Here is a 15,771-nt window from a genome sequence, read left to right as displayed (position 1 = left end):
CCCCCTCCTGCACCTGTACGAGATGGGCAAGCAGGTGGCCACCGGCGGCCCCGAGGGCGTTTGGAAGATCTACGAGGGCCACAGGAAGAGCGACGGCAAGGTGAGTCGGACGCAGTCTGGGAAGCCTCCAGCAGTGTCGGCAAGGTAGGTCGACCGAGATCTGGGGGGCCTCCAGTAGTGTCGGCAAGGTAGGTCGACCGAGATCTGGGGGGCCTCCAGCAGTGTCGGCAAGGTAGGTCGACCGCGTTCTGGGGAGCCTCCAGCAGTGTCGGCAAGGCAGGTCGACCGAGATCTGGGCAGCCTCCAGCAGTGTCGGCAAAGGTAGGTCGACCGAGATCTGGGTAGCCTCTAGCAGTGTCGGCAAGGTAGGTCGACCGCGCTCTGGGTAGCCTCTAGCAGTGTCGGCAAGGCAGGTCGACCGAGATCTGGAGGGCCTCCAGCAGTGTCGGCGAGGTAGGTCAACCGAGATCTGGGGGGCCTCCAGCAGTGTCGGTAAGGTAGGTCGACCGCGCTCTGGGTAGCCTCTAGCAGTGTCGGCAAGGCAGGTCGACCGAGATCTGGAGGGCCTCCAGCAGTGTCGGTAAGGTAGGTCGACCGCGCTCTGGGTAGCCTCTAGCAGTGTCGGCAAGGTAGGTCGACCGAGATCTGGGGGGCCTCCAGCAGTGTCGGCGAGGTAGGTCGACCGAGATCTGGGGAGTGTCTAGCAGTGTCGGCGAGGTAGGTCAACCGAGATCTGGGGGGCCTCCAGCAGTGTCGGCGAGGTAGGTCGACCGATATCTGGGGAGTGTCTAGCAATGCCAGCATGTCAACGACACATTTCCACCCATTCAAATTTGTTTAAGGACTACAAATCGATACATGATTGGCGTTGAAGGGTTTCCTCTTTGAAATTGGGATGTTTTGCGTTGGGGATTATTCATGATGGTACAAACTCACTTCAAAACTGTATCTGTGCGCTGGTCCGGGCAGCTTCGCCTGTGGCATTAGCTCCCTCGACGCCCATCAACGCCACTATGAAAATGCCGGCAGAGAAACCAGTGGAGACCCTTGAAGATATTGGTGCTATGTGGATATTGGTATCAACGCGTTGGAATGGCGTGCTTCCACAAGCCTGCCAGGTGAAGGTGCCCGTGTTTGGCGTTCATTGCTAGATATCCATGGCTGGAAAATTGGTTGGCTTTTTTGACCCACCGAAGCCTAGCAATTTTGATCGACGAGTCGGATTGATTTGGAATAGTCTATGTGTTTGATGGCAGTGGCCATACACAGTGTTTCAAAAGACAGTCTTTAACGTGGATATTGATAACGATAAGAATGAGTACTTGATTATGTAGACATTATGGCCCGACCTGCTTCGGATAGGATCGGACCGGATCGGATCGGATCATGCCTCTGACTGTTTTCTTCAAGTCGGTTTCGGAATAGATGGCATTGGTGGCTTCCAGACATGGTAATGGTGCGCGTGTGAATCGGGTAACATTGTATTCGCCCAGTGACTTCTAGTGGCGCGTCGCCTCCGTCGTATCGCTGTCTTTACGTCCCCAACCACTCCGGTTTCCGATGCCTGACATCAGTCCGGCAAGCAGGCGAATCCATGGTTTCCGCTCCATAACGCGTGGAGGTTCATACACATTGACCCAAACTTTTGCCAAGACGATTCTCTGTTTGGTTTCCGTAATTTTAAGTTATCTCATCTTGCTGCTGCACCTGGTAGCCAAGATCTTGACTTGCCACCGGCTTGCTGTCGTCCGCTTCTTCACAATTTTAAATCTAACGTTTCCTCATCAATGAAATGCGGAGATGAATTAGTCGTGGTATTGCAGCCCTTCAGAAATACGCGGCCTTATCAAACCACCTGCAAGAGAGTGTTATGAAAATCCTGCGCCACAACTCTTGAATAATTGTGCTACATATTACTGAAAAATTAACTGCAGCGCTATCTTTGACTGCAAAGATATAAGCTTGCCAAAGGCCCCGCCAGTCCCGTGGGGCCGCGGTGGACCAGGCCACTGACGCTATCAAATTTCCGGTGTGATGGCGTTAAATTCGCTCGTTATGGTTCCTCGCCCCCAGTATCACGTATACGAATGTAAACAGTGCATAGAGAACCTAGGCGAACAGTGTTGTATATTTGGGAAATGGCGGACCTACCGGAAATCAGCGTAATCCAATGAAAACCAGCCCTCGACCTGGGAAACAAGATCGACTGGCGCCCTTTGACAGATTTGGATATAAAGTATGCTGAAGCAGCTTGCATCTACCGTGATTCTCGAACTGCACATATTGCCTTGGCTGAAGTGGACAGGGATGACATAGTGATGTTAAGATTAATGGGACGCTTTTCCTGGAATGGATCGAATTACAATTCTCCCCAACCAAACAGAAAAACTCTTAACACCAGCTATAAAATGCGTGCTCGCACCTCTTGTTATGCACGGGATTATGCAAGCAAGTGAAAGATCTGGAGAGACGTTCTACTCAGCGATTATATTTGGGAAACGCAAGTAATCAAATCACATACTTAAACTCCCAATATCTCGCACGCGCCTTCACGGACTGTTGGGGCTGCCTGCGCGGCCATCTTTCTTGACGTGGACATGATTTGGCTGCATTTCAATTGCCCGCGAGGCCCCGTACTCCACCTGGGTGGCATCCCCCGCCGTCTGGAAACACCCGGCCCAGAGCACTTCCCTCACGGGCCAGATCGGCGGCGGTGGGTGCTGTCTACAGACGACCGCGATCTGGCGTGCGCCACCCGAACGAGCGGCATCTTTTTAGAACGGAGCGGCGCTGTCGAAAACCACAGCATGCCCGTGCGTGGACGAAGGGAAGCGAGAATAATGCGGGCTGGGGCCGCACGTAGTTTGGGAGCAGTACGAGGACGCAGGACCTTGAGCTGTCGGCGGGCTTGGAGAGTGGGTTACCCCCAACGTCGACATTGAGGCGGGGGGGGGGGGGGGGGACGTGGCGCACTCAGAGATGCGAAGCTCCACAAATGAATACCTTCCATTCCCGCGCTACATATTTTTTTAACTAAATGTATGCGGAACGGTATGCATGAGTAGCTTTCAGCTCAGGGTGCTTTGGTAAGCAAGCCTTATTCTAAGCAGCCTGAAACTGCTACGTAAGCTGCGCTACCCAGTTCAACGAATAATCTAGCCCCCGCCCTTTCGCCACACAGGATAGTGTGAGGTGTGCAGTTGGCGCTCGTGGGTCAGCCTCTAGCTGACCTGAGTCGTGCCAAACAATGCGCTCGCTCGTCGTCGTGTCCAGAGCTGCTGGATAATCGGTCTGGCAACTTTCACGCAGGCTACAGAGGCAAAGACGTCAAGCGCTCGCTATGCAATATTGCTTTGTATTACACGGAAGGACATTTTAATAATAGATAATGCATGAGTTCTGCTGCCCACCGGTTTTTCTTTTTGGTGACTGAGAAGATGCGTGAATCAGTTCATATATTTGAGGCGGTATATGTATTTATAGATTTTAAATCAAGTCAAGTCTACTGGGACCGGCTGCGGCCAATAAATTCATACGAAAGACCAAGAGGTTGCCCAAAATATTTATTGTTCTATCTTCATGGCATCTCTTAAGCACAACTACTTTCGGTGAGATTGCTGCATGGTGAAAAATCAGATTGTTCCCTGATGGCGGAACGAAATACTGCAACAAAGGTGCGAAATGACGTGTCAGCAGGCCAAAAATTGTGAGCAACTATGCTGCTGGTCTTTTGATTGGTTGGTGTTTATTTACGGCTATAAGCATGAAACAGTAGATGGCATGAGTGGGTTGATACATAGACGGAACGGTGTAATCTAAGCGCCTCCGCTAACAATAACAAACTATAGTCATCACCGTCAGGGAACCCGCGACCCACCGCCCGCTCGTCCGATCCGTAAGCTGAGACGGGCCAGGCGTCCGCCGCCGCTCAGGTTTACACATGAGCCGTCTCCGGCCGGCGGTGGACGCCCGGCACTGTAATGTCACTCAGCCACCCGTCTGCTGCCCGCGCCCGCTGGAATTTTTTTGGCGAACCGTTTGACTTTACATAACGATACTGGGGAAATGTCTGCTGTCTGCTGCCCGGTGCGACTTTGCAGCCTGCTACCTCTGAGATAGATTCTGGGTTGCTCGTTGTGAGTGAGCTCAGACAAGTTTGGAATGATGCGATCTGTTTTAAGTAGCATTGCAATTCTGACTTCATGATAGCGAAGACAGGTCAATGCAAAGTGTTTAAAAACCTTCATATGGATAGCCTCACAAGAGGAACTAGCTGAAATTGGATATCAAATTGAAAACATGTGAGCATTAAGGTCTGCCATCCCCAATCTCAGCCTAGTGCTTTGTTTGCACATATAGCCGTCTCGGGCCGGCGAAAGACGCCCGGTCCGGTAAGGCCACTTAGTCACCCGTCTGCTGCCTGTGCCCGCTAAAAGTTTTGCTGCAAACAGCCGGTTTCCAACAATCCGCTATTGTTTGTCTTGCCATGGATGAAACGATTTGCTAGCTCTGGGTGGATAGTTAAAGATATTCGCGTCAAATCCAGCACCATTTTCAATATAAAACCGTACATTTCATGGCTCAGTGTGTGAATAAAAGACGTGGTGTTACAATGAACTACAGGAGTTTTCATTCCCCCAACTACCCAGCTGGAGCGCAATATTTTAGGACAATATTTCCAACAGCAAACAACAGCTCCTTTATGCCGTTCCGAACTCCAAACGGATTCTGACAGACTTCGGTGGCCAGCTGCCGAGAAAAAAACCGTAACGCGAGGAGGTGTGGCCCGATAGCATTCTGCTGCTTAAGAAGCTCTCCGATACTTTACGCAGTCGTATCACGTGGACAGTTGGCATGACCCACGGGAGACTGTCTTGTAGTCCGGCACTTCAGACTGTGGATTGTACCCCAGAATATGTTCTAGACTTCCAGGCGTTGTCGGCTCTGTCGAGTGGTGGGCGCGGTGACACCGTCGGAAGCAGCTGTCCTTTGCAAACGCGGGCGATCTGCTTCAGGTGCGCAAGGTAGGCTGCCGTCTCCATCTGAGGCTTGTGCGTGCTGTTAACATAGCGTGAAACCTTAACCTGAGCCGCCAGAACTAAATGCTGGTATTTGCCGTTTTCACGAAGGATTCAAGTTTTGTAAACTTGTAAGAGTATAGGGTTGCGAGTGCTGGGAATCACTTGTCAGTTTCATGTCTTGTGAAGATAAAAAGGTGTAGCAAATATGAAAATGAAAATTGCATGCACTGCTGGGAACAAATAGTCCCTCAGGCTATAGAAATTCCTGACCAGCCCAACACTAACTCTAATTGTGCTGCAACGTCTCGAACGGCCAGTATAGTAGAAAATTAGGTATTTCGTTCCCTGCGGAGTTGCGGGGCCGGTGGCATCCATTAAGCTCGAGTGGAATGAGCCCGACCCTGACTGAAGCCTTCTGAAACAAAATCCACTGACGTAAACACTGTTTTTAGAATATTGATTTCGCTTCCAGGCAGCCTTATATCGTTGACTTTATTTATGGCAACCACACCGGATATATTTGGCCCTATATTTGGCCGACTCTGGATTAGGCCCGCTGAAACAAATCCAATTGAGATAAATCCTGTTTTCAAAGATCCATATCGTTTACAGATAGTCTTATTTGAGTCGCGCGTATCCGTGGTTATCTCACGGACATATGTGAGAAACGGTGTCGCTCACATCATGCATGTCACGTGCCAAGTTGCGAGGAACCATTGTTAGGCGCTCTCTATTTATGTCTAGCCGCTTATAGCGCATGGGTGACTGCGTCTAAAACGGGCGCAATTTTGCCACCACGGTAAATTATCCATAAGGCGCAGCAAATTACATAAGCTGGCAGGTTCAGTATAGGTCCTGAACAAGAAACGCGCTTTTATCTTGTATCATGAATGGAGACCAATTAAAGGCAAAAGTGACATCATAGAATACGTTGTTGCAAACAAATGTTTCCATTTGCTACCGTTATGCAGTGTCACTGTGTTAAAGGCACTGCCCCAATGTTTGGCACTACCTTAAATCTAACTTAAAAAACTTTAGCGACTAGCGGAAGTCCTTCGTGAAAACAGTCGATGTTGTTCCTCACCGGACCGAAGGTAACGGCGAGCCCTAAATCACGGTTCCATAACTCGCTTTTGAGATCACCCGCCACGCTGCGAACGGACATCCGTCTCTGTTCGTCCGTCGGCAACGCCGCGTGATGTCGGTGCCGCCTCCCCCCCCCCCCTTGCCAGGCCCGATGGGAAATCGCCTAGATCGGAGCCACCGAGACCGGCGCGGCTCGCCCCGCACGCAGTTCCAAAACACCGACACGGATGAAATGTAAACAGGCTGGTGATGGCGCTGTGGTGGGGGGGGGGGGGGGGGGAGGGGAGGGCTGGGTCGCCGGGCCGTCGGCGACATCCCCGGTCCCAGTAGGGCCTCTAGCTGTCACGAAGCGGCCTCACGGGCGTGGAGAACCGCGCTACCCACGGCTTAGTGGAGGGGCAGATTGTGCTGGGGATCGAAAGAAGTCCCTTCGTTGAAACGGCTTGCACTGCGCCCAGAAGGCTACGTAATGAGGTGACGGTATGGAGGCGATCAACACTATTTTGCAAATGCAATAACATGGCTCGGATGATTAGCTTCTTTATTCCTTGCAAGGTACTGAGGGAGGGTCGATGTAATTCGCACGTGCTTGCTTTCATAAATACCTCCGATCTCTTTAAACGAATCTGAACACAATTTTGCGTCGTTTCTCTGTCGCATCGGACACGATGGACCACATCAGCAAAATGGTTGTGTCAATTTTTTTCTACGGAAGGTGGTGGGAGCAACACCCTGTTCAGTAAAATCTTTGATGATTTTATTATTTGTTGAGCTGTAATCAAGCAACAGCGCCTTCTGGTGCGAGTGATGGAGTGGCCAGTGACCATTTATCCGTAGTGAAAGATGAGCTTTAGAGCTAAAATCCCGCACCCAAAAAGGCCTTTGTTTACCTTTGCAATCAAGGTGAGCCTCTCCGCTCCACATCTGAACGGCTGTCGTCTTAACACGCGCCCGGGCAGCCGGTTGAATACCCTTTGTTCGGGTGGGGGTGGGAGGGGGGCATTTTAAACCCCCCTAATATCTCAAAGAATAAGAGAGCCAGACACATTAAATTTACGGGGCGGGTTAGCCTGTATGCGAATTCAATTGTGTCAACAGTTCAGGTTTCTAGGTCATGGCCTTGCGGTCGAATACGGTCAAGCAAGGTTAAACTCCAGATCGGTATCCAAAGTGCCCCCACCACTTTATCATGCAACCCCATCGAACCTAGATACCTGTACCGAGAGGTCACAAGGTTACTGGCTTTCATTAGGGTCAATGGGCCTATAGAAGATCTCGGTGAGCAAAAACGCCTTTGAGATTGCTTCTATGCTGTCATCTGAGTGAGCGTCAGGGATTATGCTAGGCCCTTTGTTTCCAAATGCAAAATGTTGACCTGGGTAATTTTAGGTCAGTGACTTACTCCGACCTCTAAGAAGTTCATGGAACATGTTTGCCGTGGTCCTTATTGTAAAAAATCTGAATGAGTACCAAAAGCTGCCTCACGAGCCCAGACGTTGAGTAAAAAAGCAGGTCGGTTTTGACCTTGGTATGACCTTTATACCTCACCTATACTAATTGAATTTGCTTTAATTCTGAACCCAGTTGTTTGTTGGGTAAGAAGGTGCATAGCTTCGACGAACGCTCCGCTGACACACCATATTGAACGATTCCCTAGAAATAGATTCCGTTGACAGCCGCGGCTTCAGTTAGATCTGCCAAAGGTCAGCCGCGTGGTAAGGTACATCTAAGTTTTATGCCAAAGGATGTGAATGAATATTTTTGCTAAATTGCCTACACCTATGCAAAGTTTGGCACGACGCATCAGCGCTGTTCAAAAATCATTCTGGAAAATTCTTCAGGGGGGGTTGATTTGTCGCTCAAGCGCTTGTTAACACGCGCCCGGGTGGGACCTTCTAAAGACCCAAAATGTCATTGAAGTTAAATGAACACTAATGACCTTTTAATTAGAACAGGTATCTAAGTTCAAGGCGGTTGCATGAAAAGGCCTTGGGTGCTATGACCATCAATCTTGAGTTTGCCGTTGTTTGACAGAGCCATATGTTAGGCACCTTGTATGTTTGGCACTATAGCCATCAGCACAAGCGCAGCCATAACCATAGCCGTCAATACCATAGCCATACGTTTGCCCTCGTTTGCCCTAATCTGACCCGAAGGTTATGACCTGGGAATATCAAATTTGAAGCAAATAAGTTCACATGCGGGTCCACCCACCATGTAATTTGGTATCTCTATCTCTCCTAGTTTCTTCAGATCTCTGGGGTTTAAATTGACGCCTCGCTCGAGCGGAGAGAATTCAGCCGGCCACCCGCTCGGTGCGAAATAAAGTACTCACAAGAATCCAGGCAAATACATTTAAAACAATATAACCCATGGTGCCACAGTAACGATGAAAGTTCCTACCACATACAAGACTGCTTAAAACCTGGTGTACACAGAAACAACACACCCAAACGAAAAAGCCTTTTGCCGCGGTCATCTCTCTCCCCCTTTCTCCCTCTCTTTCTCTCTCCCCTCTCTCCCTCTCTCTCTCTCCCTCTCTCTCTCTCTCTCCCTCTCTCTCTCTCTCTTTCTCTCTCTTTCTCTCTCTCTCTCTCTCTCTTTCTCTCTCTCTCTCCCTCTCTCCCTCCCCTCTCTCTCTCTCTCTCTCTCTCTCTCTCTCTCTCTCTCTCTCTCTCTCTCTCTCTCTCTCTCTCTCTCTCTCTCTCTCTCTCTCTCTCTCTCTCTAAGAAATTCCTCCTGATTACTCGCATGTAGAACAACATACACTTTAAGATTGCAGCTGCCGCACAAGCGTACACATTTATGTTCGGCCAATGACGACGGTGGCTTCGAACAATTTTTGCATTAAGCTTTATCGGTTAATTTGTAATTTGACAGTTCATGATTTACTGTCGAATGATGTATTTGGCATCACCTGACATTCTTTATAATTTGATATCAGATGAATGACGAATAATGAACAGTATGGCTTTGTCATTTGTCACGCATCCTGTAGAAATCGATGCAATTGCACGAGTTTCAATTGGGTAAATATCTTCCTCCTCCGAGCATGCCTAAAACCTATCAAGCGCGACATCTCACTTAAGTGGAATTCAGAAACGAGCACCCAGTAACACCACACAGAAGCATGCTTTAAATAGACAGGGTCTAGCAGGCTCTTTAATGAGATGTTCTTGAGAACGCGCGGGTCCGGGCAGGGCAGTGCTGTTGCTACCTATCTCGTCCAGTTGTTAGCATAAGAGATGCCGGCTTCCGTACTCACGCAAAGTTGTAACGTGCTGTTTACGCATCGCAAGTTTCGGAGCTCAGTGCCCTGGAGCTTGCTCTTGTTCTGGACTTGACCTGGAGCGCTTGTTCTCTCGGATTTGCCCACCCATGGGGAGTGGTACAAGTCTCTTCAGGCGTTCGCTATTTTCGCCCAACTGGGATGGCCCGCGGCCAGCGGCCTTGGCCGGGCTTAAGGTCAGGTGAGACCAGGAGTAGAATGGATCGTGCCGAGCATTACCTCAAAGTAAAGTTCCACCGCAAATTTCTGTTGTTGGCCTGGAATTTCACAATTAGATGGCAGAGTTGGGGATCACGCAAACAAGCATTGCTTGGCTTGGGCTCAGGTCTCAGAGCAGCCCAGGGTAAGGTTTCAACTAAATCTGTGAGAGATTTCTGAACTTTGTAACCCAATTTGTGAATGTGGAGTGGTTGCTATCATTAAGATACGAATGCAAGTACCGAAAGTGAACCAAAAAATGTAGCTTTCGTGTATTCCGTATTCTGTATATAAATTTTGCGCATGTGACAGGTAACACAAGTAATTTATGATGCATAGCTATTTCTCTGAGAATATCTGCCTTTCTTACACCGTCAACAAGAGATTCAATGTGATAGTAAGAACTTTATGAGGTTCTGGTAATACCGACTCATGTGAATCTCACTCGCTGGCGTCCTTTACCTTGCTTTCTCCGTATTCTACGTGCTTCACGGGAGACGGTAAAATGTATAGCAGTGTTGACCTACGCAATAGTTATCACGCACTAAAACCCCAGCAAGCGAACATTTTGACATTAAGGGCTTGCATTGGGTTGTGAGCTTTGCCAGTGATATTTGTTTTATGGTCGTGAATCTTAGGTTTTTGCTGTTTATGCGTCAAATATCATTCAATGGATTGTCCGTCCAAGACGATGGAATCAATAATCACATCGAATACGGCCCACAATCTTATCATCTTAAATTCAGTCTATGAATAAATACATTGTATCTGCAATATACGCACGAAATACGCGCACCAAACCACCGCATTTTGAACAGTATTGATTTAACGCACTTCATGCAACCAAGTCTAGACAACGGGCCCGATGGAGTTCTTGGAATCTTGACCACTCGTCGGCGAGCATATTCGATTTCATCAGTCATTCTGGGATTGGTGACCCCAGGGTGCCATCTGGCAGGAATGTATATGCTGCGAGGGAGTCCCACACCATCGCGCGGTATCCCGCAGCCGGACATCTAATATAAAACCTGTGATGCAAGTCATCGGTGTATATATATATATATATATATATATATATATATATACATGCATATAAATATATGTTTATATATATATACATGCATATAAATATATGTATATATATATATATGTATATATATACATATATATATATATATATATATATATATACATGCAATATGACGCAGGTCCGATCCTTTGCTCCATCACAGACATTACAGTCTCGCGTGGGCAAGCTGCTTTGTCGCGGCAGGAGAGCGAGCATTGGTTACTACGTACGCGGGCCCTTCGCTGGCGTCCCGTACTGCTTACGCGGCCCCTTCGCTTGCGTGCCGTGCTGCGTATGCAGCCCCTTCGCTAGCGTCCCGTGCTGCTGACAGAACATCATGAAAGCAGCGCACCGCGGATGAACAAAGCATCGCTGGCCCGATTGTGGGCGGTCACCGGGCTTGTAACGGACGCTTGGCACGGACGACGCTGCACTGGGCACTGGACGACACTGCACTGGGCACTGGACGGCACTGCACTTGGCACGGACGACGCTGCACTGGGCACTGGACGACACTGCACCTGGCACTGGACGGCAGTGCACTTGGCACTGGACGGCACTGCACTTGGCACTGGACAGCACTGCACTTGGCACTGGACGGCACTGCACTTGGCACTGGACGGCACTGCACTTGGCACTGGACGGCACTGCACTTGGCACTGGACGGCGGCGCTGTCGGGATACGGCATCCTTTGTTCGGTGAGGTTGCGCCCACGGGCAGCTCGATGTTTCAAAACTCATAAGCCGAACGCCTCGCACCAGTCACCAAAACACTGGAGGGCGAGCAATCACCAACGCCTTTCATGAAGCTGTAATTTCGCTTCACTTCCTTGTTCTTAATAGCCATTGAATGCCCCCAACGCTGCTCGCGGTGAATGCCATTCCGGGAAGCCAGCCGAATCATGCTTTGCAACACTTGCCGATCAATAGAGCCAGAGCTCACACAATTACATTAGTTGACTGTTCTGAAGCTTGTGCCCTTGACCTTGAAAAGACGTTCTCCAGTTTTGGGCAATGCCCCAACAACAATATCGGAAACCAATGGCCCGGATCTTATTCGCTGTCGTTTGATAATTGATGGACCTATCGAAAACCAGCAGCGCTCAGTTCGCGCCCCCTGGCTGTGCTAGTGAGATCAATGCCTGTGTGGCTTGCATAGCTGCGTTGTGCAGATTTTGGCTATATTCGTTGGAACTAGATCTAGATATCTGGTGGGCAGATATGTGTTGGGGAGCATCCCTTCCAAGCAAACCCAACGATATGGGAACTTGCAGCACCGTTTTTGAGCAAAACACCATGAAATACCAGCTTTATTTTCTATCGAAATGCCCTTTGGAAACTCCTCCACCGCTGGGATAGCACACTGGCTTAGTGTTTCAGAATCGAAGCCAAGCGTTTTGTCCTGGCCACTCAACAGTGTAAAATTATACCACATGCATCAGTAAGGCGTCTCTCCTATATGATCTCAAATCTATACCCGTACCCATTTCCGTCTTTTATTCTTTAGACTCTGCTAGGGACTGCCCTGTTGGTGTCTTTTTGACTGTTAATGTGAAACACAGAATGGCGCCTCCGGACGTGAATGTCAGCATTCCTGTGGCAAATGCGCAGACCATGTGCTCTATCTCCTCTTATTGCCCACTCGACGCCTTTCTCAACTGTCCAATTACACAGTACCTCTGCAGACATGGTCGTTTAAGGTGCTGATCCTTAAAAAGCAGCCTCATGCTTTTCATTGACTTGATTTTCTTACAAGTCACTTATCCATGGCAATTGGCTTAAAAGTGATCTTTTACGCAATCTTTATAACATAATGACCTTAATAACTCTTTTCTTACAAAGCATATACACCTTTCCGTATCAGACCAGCTAAGGCAGACAACAGTCACGTTCGCCTAAAGCGGCAATGATTCCGTTTCCACTGTCATCTCCTTCAGAACCACAGCAAACACACCGGGGCAAAGTTAGTACTCCGTTACTGCAGCAACTCTGTCTCACCACTCATTCTCCACACATGCCACGAGACAAAGCGACCCTCTGTAGCACCAGGCGACGAAATGGCCCCGACACGTGGGTGGCGCTCAGCAGCTGCCTATGCCGCATGACCTGCAGCTCCTCGGTCTTAGACGCGGGATAATGGTCCTGTGCCGCCTTCCACGAATGTCCCGAGCAGAGGATATGTCTGGCTGGGCGTGCAGTTGATGGTGTTTTGCGTCAGTCCCTAGGTCCATCGCATTACCTGTCCGTGTTGTGTGCGTACTCCCTCATGCCTTGTTCAGCACAAGACGAAATAGGCAGGGCAATGACACTCGAGTGCAGTGGGCGAAATGGACCAGTCCGACATAACGCCAGGGCAGGAAATAATCATAACAGGCACCTCCTCGCTCTAGACACTAGTCCTCCACCTGCACAGGACAACCAGAAAGACTGTGGCTATTGTCAGTTTCAGCTCGAAGGTCAACCAACGCTGCTGGTGGCGTCGGTTGTTGGACAGAAAAAGGTCCCATGAACACTTCTCTGCCTATGTCCGTCACCATTTCGTACCAGCTCATGAGCGTTGCAGACGGAATAGCATACAAAGCACCTTCATGCCAATAACTGTAAGCACCGTGATATGTCCCTCTGTATCGGAACGATAGCCATTTGGTCAGCGCCGTTTGTCCTGCGCGACAGTTATTGATCACAGGCTGGTCGTAATGCATGACAAATGAGCGCGCATCGCTGGGCAGTAGCCTGGCCTGAATGCAGCGCAACAAGCCTGTGCGAGGAATGGGCTCGATGATTGCACTATCGGCGCTGGTGCGGTGGCGAAGCGGCTGAGTTTTCCGAGCCATGCCCTGAACGGCCATAACGTTGCATTGTAGTCCAACGGACAGAAATTCTCCATGGAAGACTGTTTTCGACAGACTTTAGCCTTGGCTTCGGCTGTCTACAGTATCCAAAGCACACCGAGGAGCACATTTTCAGAGTGGCATCCGAAAGATCGGTAAATTTGATAAGCTGACCGACTCGTCTCTGAAGTGAAGGATGGGATGCCCGGCAGGGAGGGATGCCCGATATTGCAGATTTACAGACACTTGAGCACTGGCAGCCTCGGCTTTAACGGGAGATAGCCGCTTGTAGAGGCCATCACAAAGCCCTCTGCAGTGGATGTGGTTGACGTGGAAAAGATGCAGCGACGCGCAATGGATGAAGGTTATCACGGTACATGAATCAAGAAAATGCATCTGAGTCGACCAACGCACACGGTGAGGAAATTAGCTTGGTTCATGTAAAGCGCAAAAGACCGACCAGAATTGTAACCAGCTGTCACATTTCAAGAATCGCCTCCACCATCAGTGCAGCGACCGGTAGCCAATCACAAGACAGAAGCAAGTCGCGACCCCATCCCTATTCAATTAGTCGCAACCTTAGCCCTGGCCAATACGTCGCGACCTAGCCAATAAGTCGCAACCTTAGCCCAAGCCAATTGGTCGTGACCCGAGCCCTAGTCAATTGGGCGCGACTCCAGCCTTAGCCAATAAGTCGCGACCCCAGCCCGGTCGTGACCTTAGCCCTAGTTAGTTGGTCGCGACCCCAGCCCTAGTCAATAGGTGGCGACTCGAGCCGTAGCCGATTGGTAGCAACCCCAACCTTAGCCAATAAGTCGCGACCCTGGCCCTAGTCAGTTGGTCATGACTCTAACCCTAGCCAATAAGCTGTGACCCCAGCCCAAGTCAGTTGGTCGTGACCCTAGCGCTAGTCAATAGGTGGCGACCCGAGCCGTAGCCGATTGGTAGCAACCCCAACCCTAGCCAATAAGCCGCGACGCTAGACCTAGTTAATTGGTCATGACCCTAGCCCTAGCCAATAGGTCGCGACGCTAGATCTAGTTAATAGGTCGTGATCCTAGCCCTAGCCAATAAGTCGCGACCCCGGCCCGGTCGTGACCTTAGCCCTAGTCAGTTGGTCGCGACCCCAGCCCTAGTCAGTAGGTGGCGACCCGAGCCGTAGCCGATTGGTAGCAACCCCAACCCTAGCCAATAAGTCGCGACCTTAGACCTAGTCAATTGGTCATGACCCCAGCCCTAGCCAATAAGTCGCGACCTCAGTCCATGTCAATTGGTCGTGACCCTGGCCCTAGTCAATTGGTCGCGACCTCAGCCCTGTTGTGGTCCTAGCCCAAGTCAATTGGTCGCGATGTGTTGCGGCTAGGATTTGCGCTCCTCATAAAATTGGACTTTGCCACATGTTCCTCGGACATATGTTACAGCAGATTCAATGGATCACAATAATGTTACTGGGTAGTTTTGATTGAAAGAAGCTGTTGCGGAGTCTGATATAATCTATTATAAAACCAGTCGACCATAGCAGTCAGTACATAGCTGTTTTGACCACAGGTTGGTAAAACTAAGGTGAAGCTGGCGAACACCCTTTTATAGCGCCGTGCGTGGATGCTTATAAACGAATTCGCTCAAAAATTACTGCTCGGAATGTAAAACAGCGATTCTTGGAGAAGTTGGGAAAACGACGCCACTGGGAATGGACCTTGCCTCACCTGACAGTTGTGTAGGCAGTTGAATTCAACATGGAAGGTGACTTTCACAGCTTACTCAAACGTTTTTGGGTGCATCATTGAATGTATTCAAGCATGGGCCATCCTGTTTTATACGCGAAGCAGGTAAATGCAGGATGACATGCAGTGCAGTTAGACAATGGCAATGCACTTAGAGACATCGGAGCGGAGCGATGGAAACGCCGCCAATGGGGTCGTCCCAGTGCGTAGCAAGTGTCTACTATGCCCTGCTCAGTGCCTGCAGCACAGGGCGGTTGAACTTTTCCCTCCTCTTCCTAAAGTCAGGCGAACCCGACGATGAGCTCTCTCAGGATCGCACCAAGTGTTTGAGACCGCCTGACGGAACCGAAAGTCCTTCACCCACACTCAGAGGACCAAGTCGAGTGTTTCGGACCGCCTAACGAAACAGAAAGTCCTCCATCTCACGCTCTGAGGACCGGGCCAAGTGTTTCGGACCACCCGACGAAACCGAACGTCCTCCGCCCCTTATGTGTCACATTTCGCAACACTGCTTCGCACGACAGAAACACCTGAAGGCCGCTCTAACCCTGAT

The 15,771-nt window shown here is 49.8% G+C and overlaps 1 protein-coding gene across 2 annotated transcripts in view; it reads left to right on the top strand.

The window, feature by feature from the left end:
* Window positions 1-15,771, top strand: part of bma (SCY1-like protein bma) — a 148,568-nt gene continuing 132,797 nt past the window's right edge. For both annotated transcript variants that reach the window (XM_037229431.1, XM_037229430.1), the window contains exon 1: window positions 1-100. In XM_037229431.1, the coding sequence (XP_037085326.1) occupies window positions 23-100 (78 nt within the window). In that variant the 5' untranslated portion in view covers window positions 1-22. The remainder of the gene's footprint in view (window positions 101-15,771) is intronic.

This window comes from Pollicipes pollicipes, unplaced genomic scaffold, assembly GCF_011947565.3.
Source record: "Pollicipes pollicipes isolate AB1234 unplaced genomic scaffold, Ppol_2.1 Scaffold_6138;HRSCAF=7277_pilon_pilon_pilon, whole genome shotgun sequence".
In the NCBI taxonomy this organism is placed as follows: Eukaryota; Metazoa; Arthropoda; class Thecostraca; order Pollicipedomorpha; family Pollicipedidae; genus Pollicipes; species Pollicipes pollicipes.
This window is presented reverse-complemented; position numbering and strand designations above follow the sequence as displayed.